We start from the raw sequence: 24,094 nt of genomic DNA on the forward strand, positions 1-24,094 counted from the left end.
GGCTTTGGGACCGGAAACGGAAGCACAGACGTAGGAGCCCGCCCTCTCTTCGTCCAATCTTGCGGCGCGGCAAGAGGGAGACGAGGAAAACGGGAAGGTACTGCGCAGGTGCATAGAAATCCCCACCTGCTCTTTCCTTGGATTCCCAGCGCTCGCCTTCGGAACCTTTGAACCGAGTGCTTGGGCTAACAGGGGAAGCATACCGGAAGTGGCTTGTCCAGACGATTTGGAAAAAGGAAAGGAAGAGGAGGAGCAACGAATCATGGCAGCTATGGTATCTCTTTGCAGTGGGCTAGGAAGGAGAGCGTTAACGCGCTTCGTAACGGCTGCTGTCTGCCTCACAGATTCTGGGGCTCATGCAGGTAAAGTCTCCATATCCTAGGTTCCTTTATAGCATTGCAGCCGTTTGGCTTAGCCCTAATTAGGTCGGTGGAGTCGTCACTGTTAGCTAAAGGACTCCGGTGTCTAGGCAGTTTTCTCCAAGGTAATTGGGAATCTGTAGTGGCCCATGACTAGTATTTTAAAGCTGAAGAGGGCGTGAAATATAGCCCAGTACTTTTTTTTTTTTTAACGTACGAGGAGAGTGATGGGGTGATTCTTAAAAAGAGGCAGGGACTTGCCCAAGATCTTCGGGTAGACTTGGTAAGGAAGGAGCATTTTCAGTCACCTAGCAGCAAATTCCAGATGTCCGAGGGTCCAGATCTGGGCGAAATTGTGACATGGGCCCTGGAATCTATCATTTCTGCATTTTATCTACTTTGTGCTTGTCTGTAAAAATCTTTTCATTTTCCTTTGGTATGACAATGCCTTTCAGTTTGCATTAAAATCTGTCTCTTCCCATGGAGAGAATGGAATATAAATTTCCGGAACAGGGAGGTTGTATGGGTGGAGATATATATGCCCTTTTCCCAAAGCCCCAGAAAGCACATTTATCCTAAGTCTAACTCTGCCTCATATCTGAAGACTTTTAACCTTCATTTAACCTTGTTAGTATAATGAATATAAAACCTTTCCTTTCTGTTAGGTCCCTTAATTCATCTCGCCTCCACAGAAGCAAAATCTTTCCTTTGCTGCTCAGCTAACAAAAATAATTAGTTCGTTGCTGTTTCTGTTTAATTGCAGTGCTGTGGAGAAGTTGTTCACAATATAAACAGGTAACCAGCAATGAGGACCTGGTAAGAATTTTTTTCTTACTTGTAATAAAGCATTTGCAAATACGACCAAGTTCTTATGTCTTTGCTATTTGAAGAGTTCAGCTGAAGGACAAAAACAATTAAGATGATAATCATTAGTCTGTGTTGGAAAATTATAATTTATTGAGTAGTTACTTAAGTGAATTTTGAAGTAAGAGAATCCCTAGATTCCTAGCAAGAAGCATGGCTTCTGTAACACCATATTTTGCTTCCTAGATATGTGCTTTGGGAATTTAAAAAGGTAGTTTTGGTGCATGCAGTAATTGCAGAAGACCTAACAAAGGGATTGTACAAAGTTTACATATACCTTGGCTCTCTTCCTCATTTCAAATTCAATTCTGTCTTCCTCCTATTCATCACTTTGGCTGGGTGGCGGCTGCTTTAATAAATGCGGGATCAAAATTAAAGTTTTATACCAGGACATTAAGTACAGTCTCTTCTAAACTGTAGATGTATTTTTATGGGTTTCAAGTACTATCATTGGGCTTGGGCAGTATAGGTTTTCTTGCTACATGCAAAGATAATCTGACACTAATCAGACCATATAAAGCACTTTGCACAGTGTAGAGAAGGAACACAGTCTTTACAGGTAAGCTGAATGTAAATTGGATTAAGAACATTTGAGGGGTTGGAAAAAAACAGAAGAACCCCTCTAGTCCCTCTGAGCATCCATCTCGGTCATCTAATTCACACCATAGTCAAGAGAGTAAAGGAAATTACTAGAGCTCCTCTTTAGGTCATTAAACCCACTAAGACTAATGAAAGCTATGGGCTCTCCCAGAAAAAGGCACACAGTCCCATTTATTTGAAAATTTGCATACAACTACAGCGGTTCAGGGACTTCCATAGCCATTTCTACATTAAGAATCTATACTGGAGACACCTTAACTGATTTTAGGAGGGAGGCCTTGTGATAGAAGCATTAGAGGCAGTAGTGAACAAAGAAAAACGAAAAATGCTGACAGAAACTTACAAAACAGTCTGGGGCCATAAAATTGTAGTCAAAGAACCTGATAGTATTACGCTAAGCCTTGTCTTTTTTTATCTTAATTTATTTATTATTTTTGGCTGCGTTGGCTTTTTTTGTTGTTGTTGCGCGCAGGCTTTCTGTAGTTGCTGCAAGCGCAGTCTACTCTTTGTTGCAGTGTGCTGGCTTCTCATTGTGGTGGCTTCTCTTGTTGCGGAGCACGGGCTCAGTAGTTGTGGCTCGCAGGCTCTAGAGCGCAGGCTCAGTAGTTGTGGCGCACGGGGTAGTTGCTCCACGGCATGTGGGATCTTTCCTGGACCAGGGCTCGAATCTGTGTCCCCTGCATTGGCAGGCGGATTCTTAACCACTGTGCCACCAGGGAAGTCCTGCATTGTCTTTTTACAAGAAAAATAGCGATAAAACATCTAGAGAAATATGGGGATGGATTTAGGGATTATAATTTAAGAATTTCATATGGTATCTGTTGTGCTTAAGTTTTTCTTGATTTAAATCTGAGAGTTTTTAGTCACCTACAGTCTGGACAAAGCATTTGAGGAGAGAATCATTTATCGAAGATTTGAATTTTCTTCCCCCCTCCCATAAGCCCTTTTTTCTCCAAAGATTGTATTTTATCCCAGAATCCTCCTCCATGACTTAATTCCTCCTTAGCCAAACTTAAACAAGACACTTGCACAAAGTATGTTTGAGTACACTGAAACCTTTAAAATAGTGAATCTTTTTCTGAAATACTCGATTTTTCCTTTACAAGCCTAGCTGTTGTATTCTCTTTCACAGTAAGAAAGGTACAACTAATCCCTTGGAGAGATTTAAATGTGGTAACCTAAGATTTTAAGCTTTTTCGATTCAAAGTTAATACAAACTATATTATCATATATTTTTTTCCTTTAGCCTGTTCCAATGGAAAATCCTTATAAGGAGCCTCTGAAAAAATGTATCTTGTGTGGAAAACGTGTAGATTATAAGAATGTACAGGTGAGATCTGGTTTTACTTCACTATGATACTTGATTTTGGGATTTTGGCTCCTTTATTAATACAATAGAGAAGCAAGTCAGTTTTTATAACAGGCGTTGTGTAGGGTGACTGTTTTAGCGACTTCATAATTTCAGATCTCGTTATACTTCTACGTATTGATACAAGGCATCTCTTTTATTCAAATAAGAGCCCCTTGGCTGTCCCTCATTTACTGTTAATTCAGCTTAGCATTCCTCTTTTTTCTTTGCCCAAAATGTCTTTACAGTAGCTCGCTGTGGCAGTGATTCTCAGTTGGTGGAGTTCAGTAGTTTGGGAAAAGCTCCTCTGGTGAAGTTGATCTCTGTACCTCACCACCAATATCGCTATTTCAAATGTAATTTTATCTGTTGTCGAGCACTCAGCAAATTAAAAGTGGCAAATTTAGGGGAGAGAATGGTGCTGGAGCTAAGTATACTGACAGTAGTATAAAGTGATAGCTGCCTTGGTGGGAGAAAAGCCAAGGAATTTTAAAATGCAACGTATTAGGATTATGCATAGTGCCTAGAATGATGCCTGGTACATAGAAAGTGCTAAAGAATTTAAATTAATAAAACCTAAATAACAGCAAACGGCCTGATGTACCTGTGCATCTTGAAGACCTCATTGTAGTCTGATATTATGTGATAGCCTATCATGATAGATGAAGTGTTTTGTACCTTGTTATAAAAGCAACAGTATTTGAGAAAAGTTATCTGTGGAAAAGTCAAGAGAACAGTTTTACCACTGAAAGAGTACGCTCATTAATCTGTTGTATAGATTTTTTGACACACTGGATAAGAGATGTTAACTTTAGTGATTACTTTAGTTATTTAAAAAGATAACCTATTAATAGAATGAACATAATTCAGTGTTTTTATTCATATTTTTGAAGTTTGTCTGAAATGTATTAATAAACCTTTACATAACTTGAAGGTGTGGCATAAGGTTTTTTTTAAATTTACCATTCAAGATTGAATAACAAGTGTATTAATGTAAATTTTTTTCCTTTTCAAATATAACTCAAAACAGCTTTTATCCCAGTTTATTTCTCCATTTACTGGATGCATTTATGGAAGACACATAACAGGTATTTTGTTTTCTATATATTATAGCAACTTAAATGTAGGTAAGACATATAAAGCTACTTCTGTTATTTAAGGAAACTGGCAGATTTTCAAATAGTGCTACAAATTACTATGACACCAGATACTATGGCTAGTTTGAGAAAGCCTCTTCTTAGGCCAAAGGATAATTATTTTGCATGTCTTCTTATACTCAGTTACCTATAGGCTGACAATATGTAGAAAACTTGGGCTTAAAAAAAATTGCTTTGCTGTTTGGGAGTATACTATAATCATCCCCAGGCTATTATTTAAACCAGGGGCCTGTTGCCTATAGGCCAAATCGGACCTGCCACTTGTTTTTGTAAATAGCTTAGTTTCCATAGTGTCTGAGCTACAATAGCAGAATTGAGTAATGATGATAGAGACTGTATGGCCCACAAAGCCTAAGATAGTTACTGTCTGGCTCTTTACAGGTTTTCCAATCCTTCCATGACATAGACATTTGTTATGCATTTTGATTACTGGCATTTTTTTACGAATAAGAAAGCAATTTCTTTTATAGGTCTTTGTGGGAAGAAACAAAAAGAAATCACAAAAGCAATTAAGAGAGCTCAAATAATGGGTAAGAGCATCTGAAAACCTGAATTATGCTAACCAAAATTTTGCTCATTATCTTTTGTGAAGAACTTATATTATCTCTTTACAGGGTTTATGCCAGTTACATACAAGGATCCTGCATATCTCAAAGACCCTAAAGTTTGTAACATCAAATACAGGGAATAAATTCTATAAAGTTATCATCAATAAATTTATTTTACAGTTGTGTGGTATTAATACTGGCTCAAACTGTAAGATTTAATAACCTTTGAGTAGAGAACTGATAGGCTAAATCTTATCAAACTATAAAGTATTATGTTTTTAATTCTTAATAATTTGAAATTATATGAGGAAAAAGTATTTCAATGGGATTAAAAAAAAAAAAAAAGTTAATACTTGTTATATTTTACATACATATGAATTAAAAAAAGGTACTATGGGATTTTCACTTATATCTGGCCCCCAAATAGCTCATACAGCATACCACTGATAATGAGATGTTAAACATGGAAGGGATGACTTGTATTGGGATTTTACTTTAGGCCCAGATTCTGTGTTGTAAGTAGTATTGTAGGGATATGGGTGCGGGAAAGTGGAATGCTTATATAATGTACAAATCCCACATGATAGGGTGTGGATTTGAAATTGCTAAGGAAGATTTTCTAACACGTAAATAATTATGCCTGGCTAGGACTATGGGTCTTCCCTCTGTAGAGATGTTATGTGGGGATGAACAGTGGTGCTGTCTGTCACAGGACCTAACATTTACTCCTGGACTAGTCTATCATGAACTGGTAGTGTCCTGTAAATAAACCGATCCATAGGCAATCTGTTGTATCATTTTCTCTTACTCCAGTGATACAAACTGATCGCCAAAAGATGGAGAATAACTGAGAAAAAATGTCCTACAAGGATTCTTTTCCTCCTTTTCATTTAGTACCCTGAACGTTGGGACATCAAACTTAATTATTTTAACATTAGGGTTCAGAATGAACCCCATTTCCTATCCTGCCCTGTGCTTCTTATGTAACTAGTAAAGCAATCCCAACAGCAACTCATTATTTGCACAAATCATCCCTGGTATTATGTGGGCTTCATAAACACCCCATGGTAACTAATGCATGTTAACACATAGATAAAAGATGATAGTTTTTGATACTAGCTATGAATTTGCTCTATCATTTAGGAAATAAGTGATGGAAGAGCAGTGGTCAACATGTGGGTTCAGCATTTCACCCAGTGAGTAAAGCATGAAGGCGTCATGTGATGTGTGTGCTTCATGGGAAATTCTGTTATGGAAAGGATAAATAGAAAAAACGAACAGTAAAAGCTCTCTTAAGCAACCTCCACTTAACCAACTCACTGGATTAAACAGGGGCTTTACATCCTCCTTAAAAATCACACGGAAGCCCATGACTCTTAACCTGTTGAGTTCTACATTACCAAGAGTCATCTATTTTGTTCCCAGACCTTATCAGTTGTATTTTTGTAGTGATGAATATGAGCATTAAAAATAAAGTTTCAGTTGCAGTGAAAACCAAGTAAATGCTCTGAGAAGACTTGATAAAGATAACTAGCTTTTTAAAAAAAAATAGTTGTCAAATTAGGTGTGGTTAGGACAAATAAGATTGGGAATGGAAAATGAAAAAACCTAGTAGCATTTTGTACTTAGATTGCTTTGCAAATTTCTTTAAAGAAACTAAAATTGGGGATTATATAGGGTAAGTAATGGGTTTGATTTACATAGGAACTCCAACACATTCGTAAAAAAGTTTCTGGCCCTGCAACAAAAGTTTGATGAATGTACACTTCTGCTTTATGTTAAAGTGAAATCTCTGATAGACACCTTATTTATGTATCATTTGAGTCCCACTTAACTGGCCTTTTCACCTAACTAACCAACTGCTGATCCCAAACATATTGCATTACCAGGCTTTGTTCTGTACTCAAATTCTTAACTGACTCAATTTAAAGTACTTTATAAAATAAATGAACTAGAACTTACCTATGTGTTATTGCAAAGAGCTGAACATAGTAAAAACAATAGGCATGTTTGGCTTTACCCTTCATCTGATGAAAAATCTCCTTTCGGCCTAAAAGAATCAAAAGGTAGGAGACTGTGGATATTCACCAGAACCGTTCATTTTCTCAATCTCTTCATCTGTTTCTGGGCTGCTCACTGTGGATGCCTTTTCTTGGTTACTACTATCAGTATCTGTTTTAGATGGTTGGTTCTGTATCTCTAACAGCCGTGACTTCTTGAATTGCCATCCACCATCTGTACCTGAAGCTTTACGCTTAATCATTTGCAGCGCACTACCAGCTGGACTAGCTTCAGGAATGTCAGTATATTCCACCATTAGGGTCAGGTTGTCTACCACATTGAGATGGTGGTTGGTATTACAACTACTTTTAGAAATATGTCTATTTTTCAAGGAGATAACACATGAATGAAGAAATTCACAATCGGGAAAAAAGGTCTGTAAAGCTTGACAAAGAAAAATGTTCTCCTGAGGGTGTTTCTGGACATTCTTCTCTCCTAAAGAAACAAACAAATATTTCAACACACAGTATTTATACTACAAAGGTTTTATGGTTATCTATTTGTTAGTAAAGTCAGAGACTTTAAAGAATCATATCAAATTATCTAAATTAAGAGAAATGATAATCCCAAATATATATGCCACAATATCCTCAGAGAAAATTAAAGTTGTTATATTTTTTAACATCAAGGTAGTATATCTATAGTAGTACCATGTTCTCTGTTCAGTGGGATTTAAGAGTATTAATGAAAGTTATTTTTAATCCTAAAGTGAACAAATTGATCAGTTAGTGCAAGCAGCTCATCCATAATTCCAGTGAGAATTTTTCTTCAAAGCACAGAAAGTAGTGATATGTGAACTTTTTACTTACGTGTTGCTTGAATCTGTGCTTGCTTTCTTTTTTTAATTTCTCGTTTTAATCTGTTTATATCTTTTAGTAGTTTCTCTACTGCTCTCTCACTGTGTTCTACTTTACTGCATATACTCTGGAAAATAAAGTAATTTAAGAGCACAGATAAAGTTCCAAATTGTAATACTACAATCTACGTTCACAAATAATATAAAATCCTTCATGGTGTATAACATCAAATATTTTCCTTTATAAAAATTTTATTTTATTTTGCTATTTTCTGGAGGAACTCACCAACAAGCATTTGTATGGTGCTTCATAGATTACAAAATGCTTTCCAGATATATTAACTTCCTATTTATACAAAGTTTTATCATTCAAGTTATTTCCTAGATAATACACAGAAATAAAAAACAAAAATATTTAACTGCTTCAAAACAAAAAATACTATACTATTTTGAGATGCATACTTATTGCAAACATTTAAGAAACTGCCAATAACAAAGTGACTTTCACTATTACAAAAGAAAACTACTGAAGATTTTAATTCCCATAAAACTACTTTTGAAAAGCAGAATGGCCTTATGGGTCACCAGTTTTTAAGTACTAATACCCTTTGACTCAGTGATTTCATTGTGGGAATATATCTTGAATCAGTAACAAAAATTTATAAGATGATGTTTCTTAGAATAGTGTCAAATCAAAAGTAATTAATTTCCAATTATAGTGTAATGGGTTGTTAGAGCCAGTTTTAGTGGATACTTCATGGAACATCTGCCCAGCCTACTTCTCATGAACTTGTTCATCCTGCCATTAAGAGTTCACCAGTAACCCTTTCACCAACTTTCACCCTAGCTGACCCAAACAGAGTTAATTACAATAGCCAATTGGCAAATCCTAATCTCTTGAATAGAAGAGATTAAATGCAGAAGCTATAGGTTAGCTCTTTGGTCAGCCAGTGGGTGAATAAACAGCAAGATCTGTAAATACTATGAAGGAAACCAACAGGCAGACACAAAGGGAGTTAGTTTTTTTGTTTGTTTTTTGGCCACTTGGTGTGGCTTGTGGGATCTTAGTTCCCTGACCAGGGCCATGGCAGTGAAAGCGCCAAAGCCTAACCACCACCAGGGAACTCCCAGGAGTTAAAGTTCTGATGGCATTCAAGCTCCTGGTTCCAGTTCCTTCCTAGAGCTCAGTGGCCTTCTGCCCACAGTTCCTCTCACATACCTCTACATTCCCTAATTTAGCCCAAGTTGGTACTTTTTTTTAAAGTTAATTTATTTATTTTTGGCTGCGTTGGGTCTTCATTACTGCGTGCAGGCTTTCTCTAGTTGTGGTGAGCAGGGGCTACTCTTTGTTGCAGAGCACGGGCTCTAGGTGCGCAGGCTTCAGTAGCTGTGACGCAAGCGAACTAGTTTTGGCTCGCGGGCTCTAGAGTGCAGGCTCAGTAGTTGTGGTACACAGGCTTATCTGCTCTGCGGCATGTGGGATCTTCCTGGACCAGGACTCGAACCCATGTCCCCTGCACTGGCAGTCAGATTCTTAACCACTGTGCCACCAGGAAAGTCCCCAAGTTGGTACTTTTCACATTAGAGTTCTAATATACTGCTCTAAGAAATATACTGCTATTAAAAAGAACTAAAATGTGGAAAGTGTTTAATTGTACATCAAATAAAAATCATGACACAAATTTCTATGTCCCCATCACTGTCAACAATGTAAAAGCATGTATACATTAGGGGGAAACTGGAGAAAATTGGAAAGTGCAAAGAGTTAAGTTACAATGGTAGGATTCTGGATGTTTTCCTATTTTCTAAAATTCCTGTATTATATTAAAAAACAATGTGCAATATTATCAGTGTGTAAAATGCATTAACCCCATTTCTCTTAGTGTGCTCTATTGGTGAGTATGGTGGCCATGGAATATACTACTCAGATCTCCATTTGCAGGAAGCAGAGTTGACTGACAGTTCCAGGTGCCATCTTTTTGGGTCCACTACTGTGCTTGTGCTTAGGTCATGCTTCCCCTAGGTTGCTCTTAGCCACCGACTGAGCACAGTGAGTATATTGGTATAATTCTATTCCTGTAGGATGCCTTTGCTCAAAGACTCTCCATCAGCCTGGCTGAAATTTTTCAGGGCTTGCAGTCTAAAGCTCTTCCTACCCAATCATTCTCCTTTCCTTGTCTCCTTCCTCAGGTGTCAAACGTACATTGCAAGTCTCCCTGCCACTCCTGCTCCCTCCCCTCAAGGGACCTGAATGGACACAATGAGGTAGAACTTAGTACTGTTGTAGACTTTTTTGTTCCCAAATATTTGCTCCCTTTTTTATCCTGTAAAAGGGTTATATCTCCCTGCCTATTGCCATGACATCCTCTGGCCAATTAAATGTGAGTGGAAGTGACAGGCCAGCTCTGAGCATAAATTCTAAGAGCTGTTGTGAATTTCCACCAGCTTTCCTGCTCTTTTCCCTTTGTCATGAGAAGAGCATGTCCCACAGATGGGCTGGATCCTAGAATGAACATGACATTTAGAACAGGAGCAGAGCTGCAGCCAAGATATAATGTGAGTGAGACAAAACTTGTTTTCGTAGCCCACCAAGATGGAGGCCTTTGTTACTGAAGCTAAACTAATACAAAAATTTATGTCTAATCAACTGTCAGGTTATCCATAAACATATATTCAGTGAGCAATGTGATATGAACTCTATAGGTGATCTTTAAATGTTTTTTTAACTTACCTTTAATTCCTCTTGTAAAGAAGCATACAGTTCATTTATCTTATGTACCTCCTTTAAAGATCCATCTTCTTTAAAAAATTTAGAGCTGTAAAATATTACCATTTCCTCAGGCAAATGTACAGAACTCATTTAATAATGCAATGAAAAATTTATTCGTAGTTGAGGAATAGATGATTTTTTTTACTGGCTTTGTAGGGACCATAATTTTGTCAACCTACTTATTTACAGAATAAGTAAAACCACGGAAAACCTAGTTATCTATCTTCACCTCAGCAAACTTTTTAGCCTCCTAAGTACTATTTCCAGGACTCAGAAAAGAGGTTCAGTGAAAACAGATAAAGACTGAAGGCGGGGTGGTTCTTTCTTGGCAATAGGATCAGTCAATTATTTTACTGAGTTTAAGTCATCATTGATTGAAAGAGGCAACATTATTTTATATACCACGAAGAAAAAAGAAAAACAATTCTAAGGCATGTTTTGTAAAAATCCCAATTTGAGATAAATGTAAAACTGTGTCTTAGTATCAATGAAATGTGGTATTCAATTTCTATAAGACACTGTTAAGCATTGTGGGAACACAAAAATAAATGAAATCTAGTCCATTATTCTCATAAAGTTTACACTTAGTAAGTATCCTGTAGTACCAGTGTTGTTATTTCTGACATTAATTATTCCCTTATTGCCCACAAAAAAGTTATAGCTCAGCAGTCTACAGTGTGAGTAAGTCTTGGCTAAAGCCTCATTTTTTTGTCTTTATTTCATATCCAATCGAATTTCTTGCCTTTAATCTGAACTGCTGCCTTAGAAAATTATTATTTTGAGGCTAGCTCCTTATTCTTAGAATAAATATGTTAAAATATGTAGGCTACACAACAATGCCCCCTCTCTTTTGTATTTTATAAATGGACAGGTGCTAGAATACTGAGAAATTAAAAGTCTGGTTTACTTGAGTAATGTCATTAGTCAGTTTTCCTTTCATTTTTATTCTTGTGTAATAAAAAAAATTAACTTCAAAAAATGAACAGGAGTTAAGTTTAGTGGGGAAGCAGTTGAGGAATCTCACCTGTGTGTTTTTACTGCTCGACTAAAACCAGTGGACATACAGGAATCAGATACAGTTTTATAACCCAGTTGTTCAGACATGCCCAAATTGGCCACCACTAAAGGTATCCTATGAAAAAGCCTGAAGAAATAAAATTTTTAAAAATAAATTTAAAATAAAGTGAAAGATTAGCATCTACTTATTAGTATATAGACTACCTTTCTTCTACAAGATTAAAAAACAAAACCCCATTCCTTACTACTTATCCATGACAGAATTTACTGACTTGAGGCAAATAGCTTTTAAAAACTGTGAAATGTGCATAGTGTAAGATAACTGAAAAAATACTTTAATGGTTATTTTAACTGATCACCACATGTAAAAATAAAGGCAGTATTGTTGCGATTCATCCTGTCTTTCGTGAATGATAAAACTACTCTTCCTTGGTACTCATTTAACTTCATTCTCATACTCCATGAAAATGTTGTCTATATAACCTGCGGGGAGTCCTATTAACTCATTTTGGTGGATCCTCAAGAACCACCCTGCTTCCTGGCAGAGGTTAGAGAAAAGCTGCTCAGGTATGCAGGCTTCAGTTCTACATTATATTCCTTAGCAACCAATACCTAAAGCATGCATATTTTTTCCACCTTATGGTAAATAAGAGCAAATCCTCAGTGCCAGAAACACAAGTCATCATTCCATACTGGGCTTCTAATTTCCTTATCTGACATTCATTCTCCCATATAAAGAACCGATGGTAAGAAAGGCTAAAAAGGGTTATTGTGACAATCTAATGCAACAATATACGAAAATAGTTGGTAAGCCATAAAAAGTACAATAAAAATATTGAGTACATTTTTCTGTTAGCTGAAAACAGCCAGTGACTGGCCAACATTTACCCTTTCTGAGGTTTATATAAGGCATGCTCCAGCCGATGAGTAGAGCAGCTTTCTGTTATTATACTCGGTGTTAATAACAGAAAAACAAGTTCCTGGCTTGAAAGATGCTGCTGTAAGTTTCTGTGAAGCAGTCTCTCTCTGAATGTCATGATCTGGTCTGAATGACGTCGGAATTTATACCAACCAACCACATCCTGAAAGAAAATATAGAAAGACATCAGGCGAATACTTTAATGGTTACAGTTATTATGTATCTTACTGTCATAATCAAGCAGTAAAACTGGCAACCTTAAAAATGACTTTCTTGGGCTTCCCTGGTGGCACAGTGGTTGAGAGTCTGCCTGCAAAGCAGGGGATACGGGTTCGTGCCCTGGTCCGGGAAGATCCCACATGCCGCAGAGCAGCTGGGCCCATGAGCCATGGCCGCTGAGCCTGCACGTCCAGAGCCTGTGCTCCGCAATGGGAGAGGCCACAACAGTGAGAGGCCCGTGTACCGCAAAAAAAAAAAAATAATAAAATAAATAAATAAACTTTAAAAAAAAATGGCTTTCTTGGGACTTCCCTGGTGGTGCAGTAGTTGGGAATCTGCCTGCCAATGCAGGGGACGGGTTCGAGCCCTGGTCCGGGAAGATCCCACATGCCGCAGAGCAGCTAAGCCCGTGTGCCACAACTACTGAGCCTGTGCTCTAGAGCCCGCAAGCCAAAACTAGTGAGCCCACGTGCCACAAACACTAAGCCTACGCACCTACAGCCCACGCTCCTCAACAAGAGAAGCCACCGCAATGAGAAGCCTGCGCACTGCAATGAAGAGTAGCCTCCGCTCGCCTCAACTAGAGAAAGCCCCCACGCAGCGATGAAGACCCAAGCAGCCAAAAATAAATAAATAAAATTTTTTTAAAAATTAAAAAAAATTGGCTTTCTTAATATTTACCAAGATTAGGGGCCTATATTAAACAAAACGTACACTTAAGAATACACTTTACCTTTTATAAAGCATGCAAACTGACTTGCAGTTAAATTACTTTCCATTTACTTACCAGGCTACAATTTTATTCAATACAGATTAAAGAAAGTAAATTCTTAACTTCCTCTAGTTTCTCTTAATGGCATTTACTGTCTTAACATTTTTAACCCTTAGTCAAAATTTAAATGAAGAAAACACCAATGAAAACTAGTTAACTTCCTGTATGGATACTTGGTTTGCTAAGTAAGTAAATTGAACCCAATAGCTTTTAATTGAAATTTATATGGGAATGTTATCACCTACCCTACAGAGCTGGTTCCAAGATTAAGATCATATTAAAGGGTTTTGTAAACTATAACACACTAAACAAATGTGTTGTTAGTATTTTTTATTTATCTTTGGCTGCATTGGGTTTTTGCTGCTGCACATGGGCTTTCTCTAGTTGCGGCAAGCGGGGGCTACTCTTCGTTAGGGTGCGCGGGCTTCTCATTGCAGTGGCTTCTCTTGCTGCGGAGCACGGGCTCTAGGCACGCGGGCTTCCGTAGTTGCAGCACACGGGCTCAGTAGTTGTGGCTCACGGGCTCTACAGCGCAGGCTCAGTAGTTGTGGCGCATGGGCTTAGTTGCCCTGTGGCATGTGGGATCTTCCCGGGCCAGGGCTCAAACCTGTGTCCCCTGCATTGGCAGGCAGATTCTTAACCACTGCGCCACCAGGGAAGTCCCTCAAAACGTTTTAAGAGGAAAAAAGTACCAAGAAAAAATGTATTTGGAAAAAAAAAACTATTTTGATCATTCAGCAAGTTTTAACTGAACACCAAGTGGGCTACAGAGGATCCAAATTAGGTGCTGTATAGGAAATCATCCCTGCACTAGGAAAAATAGTAACTTGTAGCTAAGTAAAAGAACAGCAATGGATTAAGTCCTAGAGTACGTGAGATCAATGTAAATCAGAGTAGTCAAGAGGATGAGAACAAGATGAAGATTTTTAATGACTAGCTTTGCTTTCAGGGAAACCCCTTTGAGTTTCTGGAAAGAACAAGCCTTTCCTCACCTGCTTTACATAGGACATTGTGAAGACAAATGCTGCTTTAAAGTTCTGTCAAAGTATTACATGTTTTTACGAGCTGAAAATAATACATATAATACGAAAAAAAGAAAGGTAAATCAGGGAATACCTTTTTGACACTTGATAATATTTTCTTCAGTGCTCGCTCATTTACTTCACCAGAAGAATTATAAAAGCTGTAAAAGCCAAAATTAAAGGCATTTCAAATAAGCTAAAAATATGAATGATTTTATTAGCACTTTTAATTGTAGTTACTCCTAGCCTAACTACCCAACCAAAATCCATATACTTATTGCCTGTTAGATGAAGTTCTAAATTAAATAGGAGAGAAAGTTCTCAAATTAACAGACTTAAAGTGCTAGAAATATGCGGTCCATAAGCAATGAAAAAGGAAAAGGAGTGGAGGAACTTTAAAGGATAAGTTTGCGTAACATTTTTTTTTAACCTAAAACAAAACAAACTCTCCATTAAATACAGGTATTTGTTAAGTTCACATAGCTAGTTCACAATTTATTCATTAAAACTTTTTTTACAATAATGATACATACAAAAGAATGTAATGTGAGTAATGAAGCAGCACAATACCATAAAGACAGTTTACTCATTGCTAATTCCAAAAGCTATCCTTTTCTTTTATAAATTTATTCTATGATTTTATTTATTGTTTCTGGCTGCGTTGAGTCTTCATTGCTGCACGCGGTCCTTCTCTAGTTGCGGCAAGTGGGGGCTACTCTTCGTTGCAGTGCGCAGGCTTCTCATTGCGGTGGCTTCTCTTGTTGTGGAGCATGGGCTCTAGGCGTGTGGGCTTCAGTAGTTGTGGCATGTGGGCTCAGTAGTTGTGGCTCGTGGGCTTAGCTGCTCCACGGCATGTGGGATCTTCCCGGACCAGGGCTTGAACCCGCGTCCTCTGCATTGGCAGGCGGATTCTCAACCACTGCGCCACCAGGAAAGCCCTCCAAAAGCTATTTTTAAATTAAGAGAAATGCTTTAGGAGTTGGGGTTTTTTTGTTTTGGGGGGCTGGGGGGGTGGAGGATAGGTATTGGTTTAGTTTAGTGACTTCTGTTCTGTAGTTGGAATGTCAAAGATTTAGGGAGAATTGAAAAATAATTCTAAAAGATTCTAAAGCATTTACTTTCAGCTTTCTTTCCCCTCCAGGGATTACAAATAATATTCTCCTCTTTTTAACATTCATCAAGATCAACAATATTCTTTTCTATGATGTAATATCTATTATGCAAAATCTTTGACAAATACTATTCATTATAATAGGTTTTTACTGGTAATTCTAATCTACACACTGAAAAAATTTAGTTACATAAAACTGGAAAAAACATATCCTGATAGGCAATATATTTTTTCTTTTTAACTTACAAAGTGTTCCACCTACCAAAGGGGGATAATTCAGCTCATCAAACAGATCCTTCCATCTTACCTATTTATTCCAACATGAAAAATCTAAATACAAGAGTTTATTCCTGTGTTTCTCTAGGATGGTCCACTCCTGAGCTCCTCAAACTGGGACATAATGCAATACACCAGGGTATATAAAACAACAGGATAAAAGTGTACGTCTTCTGTGCAAGCACTGATTTTTATGTGAAGCTTCTGGGAATTTTTGTAGAAATAGATATACTGTACAGTAGAATTCATGTTAAACTGTGCAATTTTTTTAAAGTGACTTTAAGTTTTAGGCTTCAATGGGCTGTTTTCCAAATTCCCCCTAGATTTCTGAGATAAGGGAAACGGTGTATTTCAGTGGCAAACTTTGCAACCAATGTATCAGAGCAGGATTGACAAACTTTTTCTATAAAGGACCAGATAGTAAATATCTTAGGCTTTGCTGGACAGTCTCTGTTACACATTCCTCCATTGTTCTTTTTTTTTTTTAACTCTTAAAAAATATATTAACTATTCATAGAGGTCCATATAAAAACAGGCCATGGGGCTGTACTCTGCCACCCTCTGTATCAGAAACATAAAACTGGTTATTAAAGCTTATCCAGCTTGGATTCCATGAAGTATGGTATCAGAAGACTTTGTTTTTAACATGTTCCATCTACATCATTTAAAAGAGTTGCCCCCAACCTTTTTGGCACCAGGGACGGGTTTCGTGGAAGATGGTTTTTCCATGGATGGGGGTGGGGGGTGATGGTTCAGGTGGTAATGCGAGCGATGGGGAGCGGCAGATCAAGCTCTGTTCACTCACCCACCGTGCACCGGTACCAGTCCAGGGCCCAGGGGTTGGGGACCCCTGATTTAAAACAAGAAAGAAACAGCATAGTATGCTGTTGGATTAGAGCTCAAGAAATCCGGATTCTTCTAATTTTGCCCTACCACTAACCAGTTCTTCCCCCCATCCCCTAATTTTGTAAAGCTAAAAGGGTGAGGGACTTCCCTCAGCAGTGCAGTAGTTAAGAATCCACCTGCCAGTGCAGGGGACACAGGTTCGATCCCTGGTTCGGGAAGATCCCACATGCCGCAGAGCAACTAAGCCCGTGCGCCACACTACTGAGCCTGTGCTCTAGAGCCTGCGAGCCACAACTGCTGAAGCCTGCGTGCCACAACTACTGAGCCTGTGCGCCCTAGAGGCCGCTCACCACAACTACTGAGCCCATCTGCCACAACTACTGAAGCCCATGTGCCTAGAGCCCGTGCTCTGCAACAAGAGAAGCTGCCGCAGTGAGAAGCTCATGCACTACAATGAAGAGTAGCCCCCACTCACCGCAACTAGAGAAAGCCCATGTGCAGCAACGAAGACCCAATGCAGCCAATAAATAAATAAATAAATAAATAAATAAATAAATAAAAGGCCTAGGTATGGGTTTCTCATCACTGGATCAGATGGCTTCCTTGGCTCTAAGACTCATATTAAGTTGGTCTAATTATTTAAGGTAGTTGCCAGAAGGTATTGAATCACTTTTGTATTTTTTACTTTCCCTCCTTAATCCATTGCTGGCCCAGAGTCCCTCAAGAAAGTACTATTTATGAGTCTCCACCAAGAGTCCCTCATTCAAAAGATATTTTTTATATGCATTGTCTATTAGGCAATATAGGAGCTGTGCCCCTTTCTGGTACAGCAGTTTAAGACCACACTAAGCCTTCTGTCACACCTACCAATGGTGTTTCTCACCTTAACACTATGTTTCATGGCAACTCTTACACAACCTTAGAAATGGTACACACAGTGTGACTGTAAGACAGTAATGCTGATTTTTCATGTATGGTTTATATAAATCATAAAGCTATTTCACCAAAACTACACCATGTTGTTTATGGTTACAGTTGTTTGCTTTATGAAACATCATTGATTTATATACTTTTCTATGTAAATACCTCAAAAGTTTTTAACAATATCATAGCCTATCAGGGCTAAGAGTACTACTACTATCTGTAGGACTATGAGTACAAGTTTCCACCCTGGAAAAGTAATAGGAAGCGGGTTAGATAAAGAACCTAACCAATTAATAGACAAAAGATAACATTAAAAAATATAAGTGAAGAAACAGATGATAAAATAAACTGGAATAAAAAGAAAAAAGGGCTGCTGTTAATGTATGAGAACGTGTTGCTGAGTTTATAATATGCGATGAAGTGACTGGGTGGGAGAAGGAAAAGCAATCCTCAGGGTAAACTGGTACCTGGGAGAGGCAGTGAAGACCAGCTAAAGGAAGCAGATAAATACAGAGAAAGAACTATTAGGGTTGAAATGAACAGGTGAATTTCAGGTACTTAAAAAGAGTCTTTACATTTTAATCTGTACCACCAGGTATAACTAAGATACTTTGTTAGTTTCAAAAATTCACTTGCAGAGAATAATTTTCACAATGGATCATTTACTTGCTCTTACTACTCACCTAAAAAGCTGATAGCATGAAACGTACTTCTGAATGTCTGGAAAAAAAGAATTTTTAGTTATGATTACATTAAGTATCATTTGAATAACATATATTGAGCACTTCATGCCAGGATGTACTTTACCATTATCTCGTTTATTCCTCACAACAAACCTATGAGACAGATGTTATCACTCCTTCCACTTTAAAGATGAGGTAACAGGCAGAGAGCTTAAGTTGGTGGAGGCAAAATTCAAACCCAGAACCTCACTCATAACTACTGATAGAATGCTATACTCCTTCTAAATAGGTTTAGTAATGGCCACACAAAAGATTAAGTCACACTTGCTATAGTCATTGAGTTCTGAAATTGTGATGCTGTAATTATACCCAACTGATAAAAAACAGCTGCTAAAGGAATTCTTTTGTTATTCCAACTGGTTCTTTCATAAAGGATATGTCAATGTTAATTGTAGACTAAAGAAAAGAAGTCCAACATCTCTGAAGAGGTGAGTTTTATTCTCCTGTCAATAGAAATAATACATCTAAATACATCTAACTTCTGGTTGCTGCAGGTGCTGTGCAAACAGATTAAATTCTATCACAAGACATCATTACAAATCATGAAAGTATCAAGATGAATATAATGTTTCCTCTATCATCCCAAACTTTCAGATCCCTCAAGATTCAGTAGGGACGGCTTCCCTGGTGGCACAGTGGTTGAGAGTCCACCTGCCGATGCAGGGGACGCGGGTTCATGCCCCAGTCTGGGAAGATCCCACATGCCGTGGAGCGGCTGGGCCCATGAGCCATGGCCGCTGAGCCTGCACGTCCGGAGCCTGTGCTCTGCAACGGGAGAGGCCACAACAGTGAGAGGCCCGCGTATCGCAAAAGAAAAAAAAAAAAAAAGATTCAGTAGGGAACAGTGAAAGGAGTGAGACATTCACACAGAAAGTCATCAAGACAATACATATTCTTCTAGGCAGCCCATCTTTATGTGTCCCTGTGTCAACAATCAAATTTTGTCAGATACCATTTACAGGATCACTCTAGCAGTAATCATCTATTTCAGATAATTCCTGTGACTATGATGTTCTATTCCTTGGGGAGATCCTACCCAGAGTACTAGCAATTTCATTTGTCACCTAAATCAAAGACATCAGTTTAATTATGGAGAATCTGTGAATCTTCATCTAGGTGAGGAAACCCAATATCAAACTGCTGTTGAAGAATCTTTTCAAGTAAACATCTGAAGAATGCAGACATCTTTGCATCTTTGTACATGCAAAGGCTATCTTTAAGGAGAAAACTACATGAAGTCACCATTTCAATAACTTGATATGTATATAAAGTTACTGACATTATACTATTATATATATATATACTACTATAAAAGTAATTCAGGCTATTACAAAAAATGGAAAAGTTATCATCCTCTTCAGATATTTTCCTTCCAGCAAACATATGTTACCCTCAGATAAATCCCTTTGAACAGAAACAGTCTGTAACTGATAACCAGCCAAACATAATCTGGTGTAGATAAGGCACAGTATAATAAAATGATGAAAATCTCATTAACCAAAGCAATGTAGTAATTTGTAGATCTTGCCACCTGTTTTAAAGTAATCCAACATTTTAAAATAATTTAAGCAAATACTTGAGTGCAACTACAGCACTTGCCAGATACCTTGAAGCTTAGCACTGCTCCTAGCACAGTGGAGTTGCTCGATAAATGGTTGCTTATTTAAACTCCTAAAATATGTCAGATACTTTGGGCAGCACACCAATTACAATTAGGGAAAAAAGACTTCCTAAGGGCTTGCTTTTTAAGCTCGTGTGAACAGAAAGAAAAACATTAAGAAAATAAAATTATAAACAATATAAACATGTGTAACACATGACAAAAGGCCGATTTCCTTAAGTTATGATATAGCATTACAAATCAATAAGAAAAAGCAAAATAGCCTAGCAGAAATATAGTCAAAGCATGGAACAGGCTTGTTCTTTTCAAATAAAAAGTTCTCCCCAAAAGTCAAACACATAACCTCATTTGTAATTAAAAAATGCAAATTAGAAAGGGGGAGGGGCAAGATGGGGCAGGGGATTAAAAGGTACAAACTACTATACATAAAGTAAATAAGCTACAAGGATATATTGTACAGCACAGGGAATATAGTCAATATTTTATAACTTTAAATGAAGTATAATCCATAAAGATATTGAATCACTATGCTGTATACTTGAAACTAATATAATACTGTAAATCAACTATACTTCAAAAAAAAAGAAATGCAAATTAAAATTTTTTTTCCTCACTTATCAAGTTGGCAAAGATTAAAAGATTTGATAATACCCAATGGTGATAAGGGTATGGGGACCCTGGTACTTTCACATATTGCAGAGGAGTCTAAGATGACATGACTCTTCCAAAAGGTAATGGCCTACCTCTAGGAATTTTGCTTTCAGATATACTCAAAGGCACAAAGATATATGCACCATAAAATGTGCATTGTTACATTGTTTTGTATTAATAAAAAAATAAAAAGTCATCCATAGCTGGTTAAGTACGTCATGGTACATTCATACAACGGGAATACGAAGACATCAGAAAGAATGACAAACTATACACATTCATACTACTCTGCACTAATGATATCTTGGAGATATTTATCCATGTATATAGTATGATCCCACTTATGAATATAAAAATACACATACATTTATATGTGTGTATTATGTGTAGTATTAATGAGTGAAAAAATACTCATGAAACCAAGTCATTGCCACAGAGGTGACTTTAATGAGTGAGTTTAAATTTATATGTTTACTTTATACATATGTACTAAATTTACATATATACTTCAATTTTTACCTTTTTAAAGTAGCAAACAAAAAGTACAGTATGAGTATAAACTGATATAATCTTTCTGGAAAGCAATTTGCTAATACAGATCAAGAACCTTAAAAATGTTCACACCCTTTGACACTGTAACACCATTTCCAGAAATCTACCTATAATAGGTGTAGAATATTTATGTACCAAAATGTTCCCTGTAGTATAATTTATGATAATGAAAAACTGGAAACTCTGATTATAATTTATTTATTTAAAGGACAACTAAAATCACATACAGTCATAAGAGTAAGACCATAGAGAATAGAATGCAGTTATAAGAAATAATATTTAGAGGATTATTTACTATGAGAAAATGATCATGACACCAAATTTTTTATAAAGTATACCACCAATTTTGTTTTAAAAAATATATATATATATGCTTAGAAAAAAATGCATATGTTAGAGAATCAGAAAACTCCCTATGTATTTTAAAGCTCCGTTTCCCTTTTTTTCTGAAAGAACAGCTGCCACCAGCTGCAGTTGCTTCACCACCCACTTCTCAAACCCTCTGCAGTCTGGCTTTTTCCCCATTACACTTCTGAAATTATGTAAGGTTTCCAATTATTTAATCACTGAGTTTTTTCAGTTCTCATCTTCCAACTTTTCTGCAGCATTTTACATTTCTGTTGAACCTGTTTTATCTTTTTTCTTGGTCTTGCTTATTGGTTCTTTCTTTTGCTGGATCACCTTTCTGCCACTCACATATACACAGGAGCTATTTCATCCTTCTTTCCCCACAGTAATCTTAATCTGCTTCCTATGTCTCATATTGTTTCTTGCTTTAGACTAGGGCATAGCCATAGCTTTAACTGAGAAATGAGTGCAATATATTCCTTTTAAAATTTGATTTCTGGGACTTCCCTTGTGGCGCAATGGTTAAGAATCCGTCTGCCAATGCAGGGGACATGGGTTTGAGCCCTGGTCTGGGAAGATCCCACATGCCGCAGAGCAACTAAGCCCACGTGCCACAGCTACTGAAGCCGGCGCGCCTAGAGCCCGTGCTCCACAACAAGAGAAGCCACCGCAATGAGAGGGCCATGCACACCAACGAAGAGTAGCCCCTGCTGGCTGCAACTAGAGAAAGCCCACACGCAGTCACGAAGACCCAATGCAGCCAAAAATAAATAAAATTAAAAATTTGATTTTAAAAATTCATACCTATTTCTGGTGTTTTTGTTTCTTTGGTTGTTTTAGTTTTTGGCCGCACCACGCGGCACGTGGGATCCTTAGTTCCCTGACCAGGGATGGAACCCACACCCCCTGCAGTGGAAGCGCAGAGTCTTAACACTGGACCCAGGGAAGTCCTGATATCTATTTCTTAATAATTTAAAAAGTAACTTATACTGACCCCTTTCAGCATAAACTATCAAAATAGAAGACACAGAAATAAGTGACTCACCAATTGTATAAATAACTTCAAAATCATCCATTTGAGAATCAGTTATGCTGTTCTTCGCTTCACCTTTCACTTCCCCAAGGAGAAAACCTTCCTAAAAGGATAAAAATAAGCAGTATATGGAATACACTGATAGAATTTCCAAGTTCAGTCACTTAACTAACCAGTATTTCCCAAGAATTTTACAACACGTACAAGCGTGTGTTACCAGCTGGAGCACACACAAAAGAAAGACTAGGTGCATTCCAGTTTACCTGGGCAACATAACCAGGTTAAAAAACACGAGTAGAAGAGATTGTAAATACCACTGTGACTTTAGCACCCTTGGAAGTATAAAAGGCTTAAAGGCAGAAATGAGAACACAATGTTCAAGGAACAAGGAGTAGAGCAGTTAGCCTGAGAATAGAAGCCTCCCATCTGTAACGAAATCTTAGGTTGCTATGAACAGCACCAATAATGGACCATCCTGAATGACTGGCCAAGGAGTCTGGATTAACGGCACATGCTTCTGGGAGTCAGTGGAGGCTTCTGAGCTATGAAATGACACAGGATGGGCTTTTAGATTAAGTATGTGCACAATATCAAAGACCTGTAATTCAATATTAGAGTCTGCTGTATAAAAGAGGAGCTGTGAGCCCTGGTTCTTTTTAAAATGCAGGCATTTTGCCACCATAGCAGTGATCTCTTTGAGTTTCAGAGAGTTCACTTATTTCTCTTGGCACATTTAGAAACCCAATGAGCTTGACAATGAATTTTTTACCGTCTTTATAACTTCTTTAGTTAAAAATGCTTTAAAAACTGTTTTTTTTTCATTAAAAGAAAAACACAAAAGTAATGTTTCCACAATGTGAGTCTTTGCTGGAATCAAAGGGGAACAATACGGAACTCTACCCTCTAGCGTTCTATACAAACCCTTGGAAAAGAGACAATGCAAGTACAGCTCTCCATCAAACCACCTTTTAAGGACTTTAGGAAAAAGATCTAAGGAACAGAGTCCTCTCTAACACTATGGTACTTTGCAAGTGCTAATCCTTTAAGCTACAGAGGACTTACAGTCCCACTCTGGTTATGTTTACACTAAGGTATTCCACAGTAATTTCTACAGACACACATTTTAAATCATCATATATTTGCTCTTTGCTACGTGTTAATCTACAAGCGTATTTAAAATTGCATACATGAAAGATAGCAATTCCAGCCTTATTAGGACTATGCCAAAAAACTATTTTGGATAAGATAAGCCTTTATTATAAAGTGAAGGGCACAAAATTTAGCAGAAATCACTAGGTTTTATTCAGTATGATATTCTCTAAACCGTATTAGCAAGTTACTACACACTTACTCTAGGACACTACTTCTCAGACTCAAAGTTTTACAGTGTTTTTTAATTTCATAAAAATGAAAGTTTTTAAAAATAGGTACTGTATTTTTTTTTGAAAAAAACTACTTCACCTAGAGGTTTTGAACCTAGGCGAAAGTGTGAAATAAGCATTTAAATATCTAATATTTCAGGATAAACTTAAATGTT

At 37.4% G+C, this 24,094-nt stretch overlaps 2 protein-coding genes and 1 pseudogene across 4 annotated transcripts; 2 read left to right on the plus strand and 1 right to left on the minus strand.

Annotated features, from left to right (window-relative positions):
• The first annotated feature begins 71 nt into the window (after nt 1-71).
• MRPS18C (mitochondrial ribosomal protein S18C) lies at nt 72-5,063 on the plus strand. Its single transcript, XM_024755891.1, has 6 exons — nt 72-362; nt 1,123-1,175; nt 3,070-3,153; nt 4,202-4,259; nt 4,799-4,858; nt 4,943-5,063. The coding sequence occupies exons 1-6, from the start codon at nt 263-265 to the stop codon at nt 5,017-5,019; spliced, it is 432 nt and encodes a 143-aa protein (XP_024611659.1). The 5' UTR covers nt 72-262; the 3' UTR covers nt 5,020-5,063.
• Nucleotides 2,536-22,661, minus strand: ABRAXAS1 (abraxas 1, BRCA1 A complex subunit). 3 transcript variants are annotated; one of them, XM_024755888.1, is made up of 9 exons: nt 22,570-22,655; nt 18,293-18,329; nt 14,547-14,613; nt 12,409-12,602; nt 11,528-11,647; nt 10,465-10,549; nt 7,747-7,861; nt 6,839-7,372; nt 2,536-2,555 (listed from the first exon to the last, which is right to left on the minus strand). In XM_024755888.1, the coding sequence occupies exons 1-8, from the start codon at nt 22,598-22,600 to the stop codon at nt 6,936-6,938; spliced, it is 1,086 nt and encodes a 361-aa protein (XP_024611656.1). In that variant the 5' UTR covers nt 22,601-22,655; the 3' UTR covers nt 2,536-2,555; nt 6,839-6,935. The 3 variants fall into 3 exon arrangements, with proteins under 3 accessions (XP_024611656.1, XP_024611658.1, XP_024611657.1); XM_024755890.1 differs by lacking the exons at nt 2,536-2,555; nt 14,547-14,613 and having other exon boundaries at nt 5,203-7,372; nt 22,570-22,661; XM_024755889.1 differs by lacking the exons at nt 2,536-2,555; nt 11,528-11,647 and having other exon boundaries at nt 5,203-7,372.
• On the plus strand, nt 18,839-19,755 carry LOC112406873 (E3 ubiquitin-protein ligase RNF138 pseudogene; annotated as a pseudogene).
• Nucleotides 22,662-24,094: the final 1,433 nt, after the last annotated feature.

The sequence above is a fragment of the Neophocaena asiaeorientalis genome, unplaced genomic scaffold, assembly GCF_003031525.2.
Source record: "Neophocaena asiaeorientalis asiaeorientalis breed wild unplaced genomic scaffold, Neophocaena_asiaeorientalis_V1.1 scaffold173, whole genome shotgun sequence".
In the NCBI taxonomy this organism is placed as follows: domain Eukaryota; kingdom Metazoa; phylum Chordata; class Mammalia; order Artiodactyla; family Phocoenidae; genus Neophocaena; species Neophocaena asiaeorientalis.